Source organism: Macaca nemestrina, chromosome 13 (assembly GCF_043159975.1).
Source record: "Macaca nemestrina isolate mMacNem1 chromosome 13, mMacNem.hap1, whole genome shotgun sequence".
NCBI lineage: Eukaryota > Metazoa > Chordata > Mammalia > Primates > Cercopithecidae > Macaca > Macaca nemestrina.
In genome coordinates this window covers 75,126,049-75,141,789 of record NC_092137.1, presented here as the reverse complement: position 1 = coordinate 75,141,789, position 15,741 = coordinate 75,126,049, and the positions used below count along the sequence as shown (strand labels likewise).

General features: G+C 49.6%; 1 protein-coding gene across 2 annotated transcripts in view; it reads right to left on the bottom strand.

The window, feature by feature from the left end:
• The window catches only part of LOC105465311 (hexokinase 2), a 55,240-nt gene extending 39,739 nt beyond the window's left edge, over positions 1 to 15,501 (bottom strand). Inside the window, exon 1 of one of the 2 annotated variants that reach the window (XM_011713717.2) lies at positions 14,981 to 15,501. In XM_011713717.2, coding sequence (XP_011712019.1) covers positions 14,981 to 15,043 — 63 coding nt within the window. In that variant the 5' untranslated portion in view covers positions 15,044 to 15,501. Of the gene's footprint in view, positions 1 to 14,019; positions 14,040 to 14,980 lie in introns of those variants that run through there. The other variant, XM_071076968.1, reaches the window with a different exon arrangement.
• Positions 15,502 to 15,741: the final 240 nt, after the last annotated feature.

Below are 15,741 nucleotides of genomic sequence, written 5' to 3'. Positions count from 1 at the left end.
TATGCCAATAATGTGCTCGTGGTTGGCCCTGTTCTGATCAACTCTGCATACCACTTTTCTACCTGGGATCTTTGAGAATCAGTGGTTAAGATATTAGGCCAGCTGTGTCCCTGTGAAGTAATCCTGTGTTGATCCAGACTGCTGGGAGTTGGGAAGACAAACCCTACATTTGTTGTTAAGAGATGTAAGTTTCTGGAAACTATCAAAGCAGACTCATTCAGGTCAACCCTCGATTCGTAGCTTGTGGTGGTGACGGGAGTGTTCTGGCATCAGAAACACCAGTATGCAAATCCTAGTGGTGGCGTTCATTAGAGGTTGTGCGACATTAGAGGACTCACTCTTAATCTGAACCTCAGTTTCCTCTCCACAAAGCCCCACACGATAGTCATAAGCATAACTGTGGGGACAAACGAGTTCTCTATCACCCTCCCCTTTCCTTCCACCCCTTCTTCCTTCTAAGGCTTCTCTCCACCCAGGGGCACCTTCAGGCAATCAGACATTTCTCAACCCTCCTTAGTCACAAAGCAGAGGCTGTTTCCCCAAACTATTCCTTCTCTTTCTGTGATAGGCGTGGACAAGGCTGTTTCTCTTTAAATCTCTATCTGGGAGAGAGAAGGAAAGGGAGAGGGGGCATTCCAGGCTGGGGAATCAGAGGCAGGCCAGAGCAAAGCCTGGCTGAGGAACGGGTTACCTTCCCGTCTGCCAACCTGCCAGCCCAGGAAGAGAGGGCGTGTGTTAGACAGAAAGAGATAGCACTGTTAGTTGATATCTCTTCAGCAAGGGTTAGATTAGAGCTTCCTCATTGGGTAATTTTGGTCAGTTTCAGTTTTTCCCATAACATACCAGTCTAACATGCCCGCTTCCTCTACAGAATTGGGGATGGTGTCAGGGTAAGCCCTAAAGAGAAATTAACCCCATACTCTCTAGGAATTAAGATAATATCCAAAATGGGAAGCCATTAACACCCATCCCCTTAAGTACCTACATTTTCTTCCAGACCAGCACTTAAAAAAGGAGAGGAAATTGTGTCACTGTCAGAAAGCAAGGAATGGAGAGAACAAAAGAGGACACTCATGGAGGCTCCACTTCGAAGTATGCAGTGGGCAGGGTGGGCCAGACACAGTCCTGGCCAGGTATGGAGGAGCTCAGGAATGGCCTGGAGGTGAGTGCAAGGAAGGGATCTCAGAGAAACCAAGGCCCATCGGGGAGTAGCCTCAACCCAGGTCACACAGTTGAAACTAGAATATGGATCACCCGGATGAATGTCAACCCTTCTGGTCCAGAAGCACCCATCTCATTCTGCAGGCCCAATGCAACAAAATATTGGTGCCATTGCCTGGATCCTGAGCCCACCCCATCTGGTCCCTGTGGGAACCTGGCCTTGATCATATTATTTACATCCAGAAGACAGCAATATTCCAATTTTGACAGTTTTCATATAAAGTACTACAGATCCTACCTTGAGTGCCTTAAGGGGTTTAAAAGGGAAGTGTAGAAGAAACGAAACCTTAAATTTCAATGTCTGAGTCTGTAAGATCCATATCATTCAATCCCTGAATCTGACTACTGTTGCAAACCTAACATCTTCCATGTTATGGCATTTATGGAACAGCTGTTATATACAAAGCACTACAGTGTACAGAAACATAATTTTATAAGAAATTCTGGAAATGAATAGTGGTGGTAGTTGCACAGCAATGTGAATGATACACTTAATGCCACTAAATTATACACTTAAAATGGTTAAAATGGCAAATTTTGTGATTAATTTTTTTTATAATTTTTAAAAATTTTAAGAAATCAACAGCTCTGCTCTCTAGGACTTTATACCAAAGAAGTTGGCTCATATTATAGACCAATGAGTGTCTCTAGAATGCGTGGAGAGATAAATCTTGTCAGATAAGAATGTCAGGCACAATACAAGGCAGCCCATGGGAAGGGTCACAGATTTAAGTGGCCTGAGAGACGGGCAATCAAAGCGGATAGTTTTGGAGCTCAGCCATCTCAGCAGATAAATGCTGACTTAGCGACAGCAGTGTGAAAAGGCTCAGGAGGCATGGACAAGCCCCCAAGACCCTGGGAAATTACCAATTCCAAGAACAGAAAGCTCCTCACCTTTACAACCTTATATTAGCTCCCCAGGAAATGCTTCACAGGTTTAATTCTATCACTTTTAATCAAGGGCTCACAGGAAAGACTATACAGACCACTGCACCGTGTAAAGCTGCTGTGTCTTTCACTAACGCTTCCCTAGCCATTCAGTCCCCAGTAGGGTTTAGTGTCAGGAGAAAGTCTGGCTGCCTAGACACACTGTGCTTCCTGTTATAGGCCGATGGGATGAAAATGACTGACTCAAAGAGAGCTATCCTTTTTGCCTTGACTGTCAGGAAGCTTGGAGCTCCGTCAAGTTTGTTTAACTTTAGAGACAGAGTCTTGCTCTGTTGCCCAGGCTGGAGTGCAGTGATGCAATCATGGTTCACTGCAGCCTCAAACTCCTAGGCTGCAGCCTCAAACTCCTGGGCTCGTGATCCTTCCACTGCAGCTTCCCAAGTAGCTAAGACTGTAGGTATGCACCCTTGTACCCAGCTGATTTTTTAATTTTATTTTTTCTGTAGATACAGAGTCTCACTGTGTTGTCCAGACAGGTCTCAAACTCCTGGCCTTAAACAATCCTTCCACCTTGGCCTCCCAAAGTGCTGGGATTACAAGCATGAGCCACCACACCAGGCCTGTCAAGTTTTTCAGTAATCATCTCTGCCAGTTTGATGACTCTTGTTCTAGAAATCTTTTTACTGAAAGCTGAACCAAATCACCAAATCCTTTTAGTAAGCAAGCGGAAAATACATAATACATGAATAAGCAAATGTTCATCACTTGTGTCTACAGGGCACACCCTCTAGGTAGAGGGCTGAATTCAAGTGATCAAATAGGATAAGGAAGTTACTCCGCAAGCATAGAAGCATCACAGCAAAGGATGCAGGATGGCTGTGGCACAGCTGAACTTCAACTCTTCGGTCTTGGGATATTTCTAATTGATTATCTAGAACCCTCTCTCCAGGTAGCCCTAGATGACCACAGCTAAAAATCCTACCTTTTAGCTTCTAGACCCTAGAAGACCAATTGATTGAACTTCACCTTTCTTAACATGCATGTTCTTGTCCTGAAGATACAATCAGGTCATCTATATATTAGGTCAACACTCCTATTTGGCCCCTTTGACAGAAACTTAGAAAGGACCATACCTTCTGGAAGTCAGGGGCCTTATTATGACTACTTTCGTCTGCTTTAAACCAACCACAGTTGAAACAGGGTGGTGGGATGGGCACAGTGGCTCACACCAGTAATCCTAACTCTTTGGGAGGCTGAGGCGGGAGGATCATTTGAAGCCAGGAGGCCAAAGCTGTAGTGAGTCATGATCACACCACTGCACTCCAGGCCTGGGCAACAGTGCAAGACCCTGTCTCTTAAAAACAAACAAACAAGCCAGAGTGGTGCAAGAGATAGTATACAGCAACAAGAATACACCACCTACCACCATATGCAACCACATAGGTGAATCTCAAAATACAGTAAAATGCTGGGTGAAAAATGCCAGACACAAAAGGCATCTTTTACATCCTGCATGAGTCTATTTATAATAAGTACAAAAACAGACCTATGCTGTTAGTCAGAATGGTGATTACACTTGGTGGTGGTGGGTAGGACAATGTGGGGCTGGTTCGGGTAATGATCTGTTACTGGATCTGGATGTGGTTACCCGCTACGTTCAGTTTCCCATGTGCATTATACTTCAATTCAAAAGACGCTGGAAGAAAAAAAGGCAGGTGGCACTGACTTGGCCCTAGTTTACCCATTATACACGGTCAACGAGCCAAAGAAGATTAAAGAGGTCAAAAGAGGCCAAACAAAGAGAGACCCATCATTTAAATCTGGCCACGCAAACACTTCCAGTGACCCCGTGCTGACACATGCTTGCAACTAAATTTCAAAAGAATTTCATATTTTTGCATTATTCCTTTGCCAGTGTTTTACCACAAATCTCTGACAAGGAAACCAAGGCTTGGAGAAGCGTCCCCAAATCACAGGCCTAGTCCCTGTAAGGCCTATAGCATCCAGTGACCAGCTGATTTCCCTAACCTAGGGCACAGGTGCGCCCATCCTGGGAAAGCCAGGCAACTGCTGTCAGTGACCTCATTAATAATAATGCCCTCACAGACTCCTCCTGGAAAGGCTGAGGCTGTACAAAGAGCAGCAAGTTTATTCTACAAAGTTGCCAGAGCAGGGCGAGATGTTTCTGATAAAAAGAAACAAAAAGATGAGCCGGGGGAAGACACACGGCAGAACATGGATTCTGTAAGTCTCTGAAAGCCCACTGACCGAAACTGACAGATCTGCTATGCCACTTCTTCAGATGGGACAAGGAACTTATCCTCGCCAGGGCAGCCATGCCACCTCAGGCCAATGCCAGCTGTGACACACTGCAGACTCACAAGCCCGGGGCGGCGGGTAAGCGCAGAGCTGACCAGGGAGGCATACGGGCCACTCCTCCAGGATCCTGTTGCAGTGTTGTGAGTCACAGGACTTCCTGTTCTTCCAGTTCTCACTCACTCTCAGCTGCATCAAGTTACAGCCAGACAGACCTTAAGCAGCAGCACCTGTCCAGGGTCTAGGAGATGGACATTTGGGACACCCAGTCCGGGGTCCTCCTGTCCTCAGACATTCTGCTCCAACTGCGGGGCAGCAGGGGGCTTATGTCCCAGATGCACGTGACCCTGGCACAGTTCACCTGCCAACAGATACTGACTGAGCGCCAAGTTCAGCGTGCCAGGGCTGGGCACTGAGGATACTGGTATAAAGGAGACACCGGCCTCTGCCAGCAAGGGGCTCAGTCTATTGGCAGGAGACAGATACATTAATAAGTAATTACAAACTGACGGGAAGGGCAGAGCAATGGGCAGCTTCTTTTACAGTAATAAAACATGGATTTACAATCACTTAAATCACATACATCAATGTGAATCTGAGGAGTGTTTGTCTTGGTTAGAAATGTGTGTGTGTTGGCCTCACTGCCCAGAATGTCCCCTCCCCTTGTCTAACAAACTCCCACTTACCCTCCATAGCCCAGCACAAATGGCCTCTCTCCAGTCATAGCAGCAGCTATCTCAATACTAGAGATATAATAGGTGCTCGAGAAACCTTTGTTATAGTTATACACAAGGGGCTATGGGAACACCAAAGAGAAAAGTTGGAAAAGTAACTTGGTGAAGGGGAAGAGCTGGCTGCTCCTGACTGACCAGGTGCTCTATGTCGGACCTTGCTCTTCAGGCCTGTGCCACACTGCATGGGATCCCCGCAGCAGCATGGTTTCCTCCCAGTCTACCTGTCTGCCCTGCCTAGGATGCTAGGTCCCCTAGAAGTCAGACTCCGCCTACCCCTCGACAGCCCCAGGCCAGGGGCGAGAATCTGCCTCTGAGCCTCTTGCCCCACAGTGGCATCTGAACTCCCCACTCCTGTCTGCTGCCAGCGGTCCACTTGCTGGACCAAATGCCTCTGGGTCTGTCCCAGTCTGCCCCATCCACCCCAAGATCGCACCCACCACAGGCAAGGTACCCACACTTCCCTGTTTACCCAGGACAATCTCAGTTTACACCTGTGCCCACGGCATAACTACTACTGACAGTGCTTTCTTCCATTCTAAAAAGCGGCTCAGTTTGGACAATCAATTAGGGCAGCCCCCTAGACACAGCTAAGTAAATCCTGCCTTTGAGCTTGGGAAACTGACACCTAAAATGATAAGCGTTCATGCTGCACAAATGGTGTTTTAAAAAAACATGATGGGGATCAAGAAACTGGGTTCCAGATCTGGGGCTTATCCTATGTGAGCTTGGGCTGGTCCCTTAGTACACAATATCTGGTTTCCTTAACTGGAAAATGAAGGGTTTGTTTAGACTATGTGGTCCCAAAGGTCCCTTCCCAGCTGATACCTGACTCATATCCCATGAAACTGAAACATAAATGACTGTCTCTAGTTGTCCCTGCAGCTTTGTGCTGGGGGTTAAGGGCACTGGCTCTGGAGTCAGACTGTGTGGGTCTGGATTCTGACTTGCCATGGGGCAAGGTACTATCCTATTCTGTGCCTGGTCTCCTCATCTGAATAATAGATAATAACAGGACCTACCTGGAGGGCAGCTTGAGGGTGGCCTGTGTTACTATACATAGAGCTGATGGGAAGAGGCTACAGGACTTCGTGGAGGGGACTGAGACAGAAAAATTTGGGAGGAAACAGGAAGCAGGAAGAGGAAGTCCCTCAAATGGGAAAGAAGGAAAAGTGGCAGCTTCGAATGCCCTCATTTAACCCTAATTAAAGCTGTCAGATGGTTCATCTGGCTTTATTCCTTCAGACAATATGGAGATGCCAGAAGGAAGGGATTGGGAAAAGGCCTTTTAAGAACATGGACCACCTCCAAGCATCCAGGGCAGAAATGGTGGAAAGGCAGGAAGGCTGGGTGGGCGGGAGGTGGGTGGGCCCCAAGGGCTTCCAGAGCCAGGTTCTGAGAGCCTGACTCACTCTCCTGGTTAATGCTGAGATAAGGTTTAACCAAGGCGGGAAAGAATGTCCGGGAAATGCTTAGAGATCATCTGCAAACAAAATGAGTGACCACCCCTAAAAGAGGGCAGCATTTTAGGGGAAATGAGATTCTCTGTTCACTGGAACAGGGCCAAGACTCCTGACTCCTGACGTGGATAAGGCAACGGCTGTTCAAGAGGTGGGATGGAGGATATGGGTTCCACATGCAGAATCCCCCTGGGCTTCATCAAGAACCCAGGGCACCCTGGGCTCAGCTCAACAGCTGTATGAGAGGCAAAGAGCTGTCTGCCAAAGCCCAGGATGCCCAGGGAACCTCACCCAATCTGCTGAAAGAATGTGAGAATGGCCATTCCCTTCTGTGAAATTCCAGGGGTCGGTGGGGCCAAACCTATCATAGCGGGTCCTGTGACTCTTCAGCACAGGGCACTGCAAATGATTTCCCCTGTGGAAAGCTGGGGTCTGGGAGAGATGTGAGGATGAGTGAACAAGTATTTAATGACAAACTCCACAGCACAAGAATACGAAATCCCAAGTAAGCAGCCTCCACAACTGCCCTCTGAAGCCTCTGCTCTTCTCTGGGTTAGTTACTGGGGAGAGAGAGGTTAGGCTTCTCCAGTGAAAAGGAGCTGGAACTAACACTGATCATTCAGCACAGCTGTGTCTCCTGCGGCATCGCAAGGATGCTTCAACCTGAGGCGCAATGTCCCAGGCATCCCAGAGACCTCGAATGGGGGTGCCACCTCCGTAGAAGACCAGAAGAAAAGCAATTTAGAGGAAGAGCTTAAGGATGGATCTCCTAAGCCCAGGAAAAAGAAGGTTTTAGAAACCTCTACAAAGAAGCAGGGTGGGTGCATCCTTCTTCCCTGGCTTCAGGAACTTTCCATCCTTCTGACTTCTCTGTCCTCTGATTCAATCCAATGTCAGACAGAGACTCAAATGGACCTGAAACCACTTACTCTAAAAGAAGCTATTGAGAATTATCCAGGGTAAAGCAGGGCCTCTTTTTGCTCCTGTCCAGGCGGACAGTGCAGTGGGACATCTAAGACTGTGTCTCTCATTATGTACAGACGCTCCGACTTACAATGAGGTTATGTCCCGATTAGTAAGTCAAAAATGCATTTCATACACCTAACCTACCATCAAACACAAAGCTTATTTTACAAGAAAGTGCTGAATATCTCATGTAATTTACTGAATACTGTACTGAAAGTGCAAAACAATGGTTATATGAACACGAAAGTACAAGTTCTACTGAATGCGTATCACTTTTGCACTACTGTAAAGTCAAAAAAATCATTAAGTTGAACCATTGTTAAGTACCAATACTTAATACGTAAAGCATTGACTATATGTCAGGCACAGTTCTCAGAGCTTCACACTTTTTAACCCTCTTTCTCTTTCATTCTTACAAATACTATATTAAAGTGTTATCCAAACAATCTTTACATTTTATCAGGAAAAGAAACTGAGGCCTAGAGAGGTTGAATAACTGACCCAAGCTCACACTGCATGTTATGCAGACAGCCAGAGTTCAACCCCAGGGAGCCTGACTCCAGCTCATCAAACAGCCTCTCCCAGTAACTGTCACTGACGTCTCTCCTCTACTCCCCGGCTCAAGTGCCTTCTGAGCTCCCACTACACCAGCTCACATGTCTGCCTTGTTGGGAAGCCTGGCTCATGCCCAGCCTCCATGGAAACTCCAGCAGCACCAGGGTGAGCATCTCCCAAGGACAATTGAGCAGACTTCTCTTGCTGGCTTTGCTGGCTTTCTGGAGCACTTGTATTGCCCACATTTCTCGGGTTGAAAATACAGAAACAGCAACTAGCTCCTGTCCCCTGAAAACCTGCCCCCCAGCAAGGGACTGTGGGCATCTGCAGACTGCTGTGAACTGTAGACCTCATCTTAAGTTCATCTTTTGTAGAAGCCCATTTCCCACTATGACCATCCCATGACATGGCACACTGTTGAGAACTCAGGGCTCTGGTCCCAACTAGGGCTACTAACTTGCTGTATGACCATCAGCAATACACCTGAAAACTGAAGGGGGTGGGGGGTATGGACCATGTTCTTCTAAAGCAGTTTCTCAAACTTGACACTGTAGACATTTTGGGCCAGGTAATTTTTTGTTGTGGGGAGCTATCTTGTGCATGGTGGGATATTCAGCAACATTCCTAGCCTCTCTTACTAGATATCAGTAACACACACTCATCCAAACCTGCCTCTGCTTACTAGATGTAACACACACTCACCCAAACCGTTTTGACAACCAAAAATGTCTCCAGACACTGCCAAAGTCCACTGGGGGCAAAATCACTCCTAGTTGAAAACTACTGCTCTAAATGAAGAATTTTTAAAAGATAGGCTTTGTCTCTGGAAATCTGAGTAAGGTGGACATTCTTGCTCTTTATGATAGGCTGGGATAGCCCCTCACCAAAAAAAGTATCTGTCCCAAAATGTCAATAGCACCAAGGCTGAGAAAACTGTTTTAGAGATAAGCAGAAAGAGCCACTCCAGCGCAAAGAAGAATGATGTGTGATCCACAGAGTGTGATATGAAGACGTGTCCAGTGAGCTATGGGATTTAATTTGCCACACCCCAACCCCCACAGCTTTGAAAAGGCAAAGACCGTCAACATACAGTGTTGGAAAACAAACCAAACCTGCTGACTTCAAAGCTCAACGACGATAGATAATGAGGAACCTCTTATCAAGATTTGGTTTTTTAAACCGGAAGTATCTGAACAAAGGAAGCCAGTTTTCTGGGGCTCCAAGGTCTTTCAATTATCAGATCTCCTTACTCCCACTGCCAACTGTGGTTTGTGTTGCTCTGATTCCCCCTGGAAAAAGACTTCCAATTGCCCCAAACTCCCCTGGGTACTGGAAAAGTTCATCTTTGAAAAGTGATGTTTAAAAAAAGCCTGGGCACAGTGGCTCACGCCTGTAATCCCAGCACTTTGGGAGGCTGAGGTGGGCAGATCACGAGGTCAGGAGATTGGGACCATCCTGGCTAACACAGTGAAAAACCCCGTCTCTACTAAAAATATTTAAAAAATTAACCGGGCGTGGTGGCGGGCGCCAGCTACTCAGGAGGCTGAGGCAGGACAATGGTGTGAACCTGGGAGGTGGAGGTTGCAGTGAACTGAGATCACGTCACTGCACTCCAGCCTGGGCAACAGAGCAAGACTCCATCTCAAAAGAAAAAAAATGCCAGGCGCGGTGGCTCATGCCTGTAATCCCAGCACTTTGGGAGGCCAAGGTGGGCAGATCATGAGGTCAAGAGATCGAGACCATCCTGGTCAACATGGTGAAACCCCATCTCTACTAAAAATACAAAAATTAGCTGAGTGTGGTGGTGCGCACCTGTAGTCCCAGCTACTCAGGAGGCTGAGGCAGGAGAATCACTTGAACCCAGGAGCTGGTGGTTGCAGTGATCTGAGATTGCACCACTGCACTCCAGCCTGGTGGCAGAGTGAAACTCTGTCTCACACACACACACACAAAAAGTGCTTCTTAGCTCTCTCTGACATAGAAGTTTGGCAATATAAACAAATGGATGGTTAACGAAAGCTACAAAGTATTCCTACTATCATCAGTTGTCTTCTGAGCAGAGAAAGGGACAGAGTTAGGTTAACAAGATGTTACAAATGGAACAAATAGAGTGAATTGTACCTGTCAATGTCAGTTTGCCCAATCAAAGTTAACGTAGACAAAAATATTAAAGTTTTAATCAGCAATTTACTCTTGATAGTCTAATCCCATACGTGCGGACTCATGGCACACAGTAGGTGCCCAAAATGTGCCAAGGTTTCTTGAGGCCTCTAACTCCCACCCCACTCATGGTAATTCATTCTTTTGACTTAGCGGCCATAAATTATCTCTTCCTGGAGCTTTATCTCTCTAGACAACTGAAAAGTGTCTGGGTTTCTGTCTCCCACATCACACTCAGAAGGCCTTGCACTCACTGTACAAGCATTAAAATTCTTGGCTTTCTTGACTCTTGGGGTCTCTGTTAAATCTTTTCGCTTCCAAGATATTCCTCAAGCCCAGCATTGAAGATCACCCCTTGCTCATACAACAAGGAGTCTACATGAACTATGTCTATACAGGATTCCAGTGCAAATGTCACCAGTCTATGTGTATTAAAACAATTTGGTCAATGGCTAGAAGAAGGAGTATATACTTCATTTTTTCTCTATGGTTAACCCTGATTCTCCATTCTTAAGAGACAAAATCCTGCATCTTGTATACTAACTTATCTCAATTAATAGAAAGAATCCTCTATCTGTCCACAGGGAGGACACACAGTCTTGATTGCTGAAGGACAGGAAACTCCTCCCTTTCTCTCTCCCTCCTCAGAACTGGACTCAGGTCATGCTTTGGATGAAGAGATAGCTGAGAACTGTCCCTCCCTCTAAGTGTCCACCCATATACCATCCCTTTAGCCTAAGACTAGCCGCCCGCGCCCAGCTCCTCCACTTCCTGCAGCCCTGGTTTAGCTTCTTTCTCCAGAAAGGTCTCCTCCTTTACTCTTGTACTCACTGAGCACCTCACCAGTGGCCAGGAACGGCAGCAACAAACCTAACAGCCGAGATTCTCCCTGCCCTGAAGAAGGAACCCGAACCGAAAACCACCGACTCTAACAGATGGTGGAATGAAACAAATGTCATGCAAGGTTCAAACACACTAATGTTGGCACCCAGGAGCGGGAGGAGGCAGAAAGAAAATTAAGAGAGGAAACCGCATTTGAGCTGGAAGGGGTTAAGTGGAAAGAAGCCAAGCAGAGTTCAGGGCCACAAAAATGGCAAGGGCAAAAGGACCCAGTGTGAACAGGCAAGACAGAGGAATGAAAGCATGGAGAGGAAGATGAGGCTGAGCTGGGGGGTAGAAGCGAGAGGCAATGAAGAGCTGTAGAGGGCTCCTGAAATGATCCAGTCTGGCTCCAGAGTTTTAGGGACACCCTTAGGAGGCCTCCAAGGTAACCCAGAGACCAGTTAACAAAGAGAGTTGATGAAAATGAATCCAGGACTCTCAGCTGGAATTGCCAGAGGGTACTGGTGCCACTTATCAAACCAACAGAAGAGCTAGTTCCACCTGTGGTCATGATGGGTGGGGGTGCTACCAGCAGCCAGGAGTGGGCGTGGGCACAGGCCCATGCCAGGAGCCTGCTCACGTTCCCCAGAGACAGGCGAGTACGTGCTCAAGAGCATGGTGCTCTAAAGCCAAATGCATGGCTTCAATTCCCAGCTCGTACAGAAAAGCTGGTGACCTTGGGCAAGTTACCCCTTGTCCTCAGTTAAACAGGGATGCTAATAACAATCAGTCTTTACCTCATGGGATTGACTTGAATGTTAACAAGCTGACATACCTAAAGAGCTTAGAACAGTGCCAGGTACATAGTAGGTGCTCTGCAGTCACTCCTGAGTTCCAAAGTGTCAACTGGCAAAAGTGAGCAAATAACCCTTATTCTCATCTCTCATGCCCCAAAACACTGGGCTTGTCCATCAGGATATGACGAGTGACCTCATTGGGCAGGTGAACCCAAGCCTTCCTTGTCCTCACACTACAACCCAGAATATCTTATCAGAAGGAGATTTTGGCCGGGCGCGGTGGCTCACGCCTGTAATCCCAGCACTTTGGGAGGCCGAGACGGGCGGATCACGAGGTCAGGAGATCGAGACCATCCTGGCTAACACGGTGAAACCCCGTCTCTACTAAGAAATACAAAAAACTAGCCGGGCGAGGTGGCGGGCGCCTGTAGTCCCAGCTACTCGGGAGGCTGAGGCCGGAGAATGGCGTGAACCCGGGGGGCGGAGCTTGCAGTGAGCTGAGATCCGGCCACTGCACTCCAGCCTGGGTGACAGACCTTTTGATTTGGACCCTTCTGAAATCTCCTTCTTTTTTTTTTTTTTTTTTTTTTTTGAGACGGAGTCTCGCTCTGTCGCCCAGGCTGGAGTGCAGTGGCCGGATCTCAGCTCACTGCAAGCTCCGCCCCCCGGGTTCACGCCATTCTCCGGCCTCAGCCTCCCGAGTAGCTGGGACTACAGGCGCCCGCCACCTCGCCCGGCTAGTTTTTTGTATTTCTTAGTAGAGACGGGGTTTCACCGTGTTAGCCAGGATGGTCTCGATCTCCTGACCTCGTGATCCGCCCGTCTCGGCCTCCCAAAGTGCTGGGATTACAGGCTTGAGCCACCGCGCCCGGCCCAAAAGGTCTTTTCAAAAGACTCTAAAGTTTTACTAAATTTTCAGTCTTCCCTCTTTATTCTTCTTTCCAACGGCAGCTCAGAAAGATGGTTCCAAGATACTCTCTGAGTTTTTCTCTGCTTTCTATGTAACTGCCACTAAGCTGGGAGTCAAATCCCAGGTTCTGACACCTACAGAGTTAAAGGCCTGATTCAATTCTGCCCCCATTGGTAGTTTAGAGGAAATACACCCAAAGGTCCTCAGGGACACTTCTGAAACTGACAGGTGGCTGCAAGGGTAGAGAAAAGAAGCCTACAGGAATGACAGTTGCACACTGCAGTGCTTAATCATCGCAACTCCATAAGTGGACAAGTCTACTGTTATTATTGCATTTTACAAAAAGAAACGAACGGGCTGTCCAAAGAGGCTCAGGGTGCTATAGTTAATAAACCACAAGACAGGGATTACAACTATTTCCAGATACCCTCGCTAATTCCCGTTCCACTCTGGGAGCAGACAGATGACCCCCATTCCAAGATTGAGAGTGGTATAACTCCAACGGGGTTCCAGTCCTAGTGCCCTCCTCTGGTTTGAGTACATTTATGCAAGGATTCAAATGTCCTGGGGTAATCCCCAAAGGAGAAGAACTCCCTGGGATTAAGGATGCTTCACTGTGTATTTTAGGACTTGCCAAGAGATGATAGCCTTCCCCAAGAGTTCTTGGAAGTTGAGAAGTTACCAAGATCCTGCCAGCTCAAATGCACGTTTTTAAGTAAACTGAATCAAGGTGCAGAGCCACATCCCAGGAATTAGAGAATAACAGCCATTTACAAACAGTAAAACCCAAGTAAACCAACCGCCTCTGCTCGCTCCTCCAGACTTGAGGCTGGGTAACTCCTGCTTTTCTCGGAGGTTCACGCGCCATCGCTACATTAATATGCCTCCTATGCCCTCGGGACCGCCAGAATGGGAATATGAGCAGGTTGTCGCACAGAACGATAAAGGCAAGACATTTTCCCAAAAATATGTTCCCGTCAGACATTGAAATTTCAAGTATGTAACTGAGCAACACACAGTTGCCTCACAGCTCTAAAACAACCTCCCTCCCGCTAATCCCTTCCCAACTTGTCCCCTACCTCAAATCGTAGCCCAGGCCCGGGCCAGGAGCCAATCCCCTAATCCCAGGCATTTCAGAAACTCAATTCTGAGGGCGCCCCTGGCCCTGCCCGGCCCCATCCCCACCCCCATACCCTGAGGCGGGGAATGAGAGATTCTCTGCTTGGCCTGAGGCTCTTTCTTATGTAAATGAACCGGCCAGGACGAGCGTTCAGCCGTAGGGAGCTGCAGAGAGCGAGGTGGGCACAGACAGGTCGAGGCCTAAGGGGAAAAAAAGCTCATTTTCGGAAGGCACAAATCTCAAGAATCTCAAGTAATCCAGGAACGCGTAGAGTTGGCCCTCTCCGAGTAACTTCTGGGGCAAACCAGAAAGTAACAACCAAAGTCCTCCCCTGAGACTCGGAGGCAGGCCCTGAGGACACGAGGCTGGGCGGTCCCGAGGTTGATTTGGGGGGGCGGGGGTTGATGGGGGACGCCCCTCGCCGAGCCTCAGTTCCGGGCGCCACAGTTCCGGGGAGGGGGCGCGGCGGGCGGAGTTCCTCTGCCCCTTTCCTACTCCTTCCCGGATCAGCTTCTCCCCAAGCCCACCCCCGCAGGGCCGCAGGGAAGGAGAAGGGAACCGCTGGTCTCCTACAGGCGGTCCGCGAGCGCAGACTGCCACCGGCGGCCCCACGCGGCAGCGGAGCAGCCTCCAGCAGCCACGATTCTCTCCACGTGCTCTCGCCGGAACTCGCGCTGCAGAAGGGGGCTCCCTCCCACGTGGGCGCAGCAATCCCTGAGTACCTGCGGGGTTACCCGCCCCTCCAGTAACAGGGAAAAAGGGGTTGAGGGAGAGAGCGTGAGCGCGTGCGGGAGCGCAGGGAGGGAGAGCGCCAGGCGGAGCGCGACCCCGGCTCCCCGCCCGGGCGCACTCGCCGGCCATGCCTAGCGGACGTGGCTCCTGGCGCCCAGGAGTGTCCCGGCTGCCCAAACTTTTTCCGCGTCCCGGGCCCCGAGTAGGGAGGAAGCAGGTCCCCGCAGGGTCGAGGAAAAGACTCCTGGAGGCCACGCCACTTTGCCGGAGCCCAGCCTGCCGCCCCGCCCGCGCTGACTTACCTTCTGCACTTGGTCATGGTTGAGCTCCGTGAAGAAGTAGGCGAGCAGATGCGAGGCAATCATTCTGCCGCGGCCCGACGGCGCAGAGTTGGGAAACCGAAACGGGGGCGCAAGCGGGGAGGCGGGTGGCGCGGTCCGACTGCTTTGTGCTGGGGCTCGGCTGCCGGGCCGGGAGCTGGGAGTCCGAACGACGCACAAAGAGGGCTAACGGCTAGGGTGCGCCCGGCTGGCGGAGGGCGCGGGTCTCCAGAGACGGGATTTTGGTGTCACAACTGCTACCAGGCGCCTCAGTTCTCTCCTGGCGGCGTGTCCGGTTTTCCCACGTCAAGGCGCTAACTTCGGCCACAGGATCACTGAGGCTCAACTTGAGAAGAATCGCAGCCCGGCTCCACTCCGGCAGTGGGACCTCTCTGGTTCACAGGCGCGTGGCTCCGGCCCGCGGATTTTCTTAGCTGGGTGACACGATGTTGCCAGCGGCGGCCCGGGACTCCTGCGCCGGAGTTTCATGCAACAATGTGGCTTATTGAGGGGCTGCCGGCCCGGGGGCCTCCGGGTCAGTGACGTGCGCACGCCCATTGGCTGCGCGGGGAGGGTGTGTGCGCCCGCGGGCCTCCCGCCGCAGCGTCGCGGCCAATCAGCGCTCACGGCTCGCGGGCGCGGCCGCTCAGACACCCGAGCCGGCTGCCTGTGGAGGCGCGCCGGGGGCGGGGGGCGGGGGCGGGGCGGGGCGCCTGAGATGGGACGTGTGGTCCGTGGCTAAA